We start from the raw sequence: 1316 nt of genomic DNA, 5'->3' as shown, positions 1-1316 counted from the left end.
AAAAAAAAAAGGGGGGGGGGTGTGGCTTTTCTTTACCATCACTATGCCTATATTTCACTATTTGTCGTATGTTCGTATGATAAGAGTCATACAAGCATTTCATTGGCAATTTCAGCTTAAAATGAGTAGATAAAGTAGCTAAAATTACAAAAATGTCATTTTGTATTTTATATTTATCTCTATTTTATGGTATTTAATTTTGATAATTTTACTAAAATTTTGACTCGAAATTTGAGCACATTCCTTGCTTACACTAAAATGGCCATTGAGATGTATGTTAGTTCCTCTATCACATGGACTAACCCATATACTACCAAATGACAAATAGTGAAGTGTTATATTTCACTAGACATGGTGACTCGGAGAAAGACCCTAAAAAATGATAAACATAATTCAAAAGAAAAAAATAGAAAGAAGTTTCCCTGGACCATGCAGTCATGAGGTTCACCGTGTGATCCTAGGGTCGGAGATCCTGCATCCCTCCTCCCCGCCCCCATCCCTTCAAGTAGCCTTGATGCCATGCGGTGAATGGGCATCCATGGCCCTAGGGAAACTTGGTCAAAAAAAAAGTAAGTTATTCTTCAATGTCCTTTTAACTAATTTGTGATGTGTTTCTATCTGATGATGGGTTTGTAGGTTATTGAAAGAGAGTCAAGAGAATTTGAGCTCAGGCCAGAAGGAGTTTATTACACCATATTGGCATTTAATGCAATTGTTTGGCAATTCTTCTTCTTGGGAGCAGTAGGAGTTATATTCTATGGGTCCTCATTACTTGCTGGGATTATAATTGCATCTCTCCTTCCAGTGACAGAGATCTTAGCTGTTGTATTGTATCATGAAAAGTTCAAAGTTGAGAAGGGGATTTCACTTGCTTTATGCCTTTGGGGTTTCACTTCTTACTTTTATGGTGAGCACAAACAAAGCAAGAAAACTGTAGAATTAAGGGATGACCCTTCTGATATGATATAGAAAGTCTACTGAAACAATAATTTAACCATATGAGTTTCAGTATATTTGTCCCTCCCAGACCTTATAGTAGTAGGAGCCTTGTGCATTAGATTGTTCTTTATAAGTTTCAGTACATTTTGTCTTACATTGTTATTTTGGTTCATTAAGTCAGATTCAAATCCATGGTTTATGAATCAAGGATTTTTTTCAAATCCATTATGGTGAGCAATAATTCAGAATTCCAACCGCAACACCAAAGGGGTATTCAGTCGGTGGTTATATATTTAAAAAATAGAAAAAAGGCTGGGCACGCTAGTGTTGTGCCAAACACTATCTGGCTTGATCTTTTCTCAACCCTCCTCCCCCCC

General features: G+C 36.6%; 1 protein-coding gene across 1 annotated transcript in view; it reads left to right on the top strand.

The window, feature by feature from the left end:
* Positions 1–1160, top strand: part of LOC122072249 (purine permease 1-like) — a 2202-nt gene extending 1042 nt beyond the window's left edge. The window contains exon 2 of the mRNA XM_042636835.1: positions 637–1160. Within this exon, the coding sequence (XP_042492769.1) occupies positions 637–969 (333 nt within the window). The 3' untranslated portion in view covers positions 970–1160. The remainder of the gene's footprint in view (positions 1–636) is intronic.
* Positions 1161–1316: the final 156 nt, after the last annotated feature.

Source organism: Macadamia integrifolia, chromosome 2 (assembly GCF_013358625.1).
Source record: "Macadamia integrifolia cultivar HAES 741 chromosome 2, SCU_Mint_v3, whole genome shotgun sequence".
NCBI classification, from domain to species: Eukaryota; Viridiplantae; Streptophyta; class Magnoliopsida; order Proteales; family Proteaceae; genus Macadamia; species Macadamia integrifolia.
Note: the sequence above shows the minus strand (reverse complement) of the source record. Positions and strands in the feature narration are given on the sequence as shown.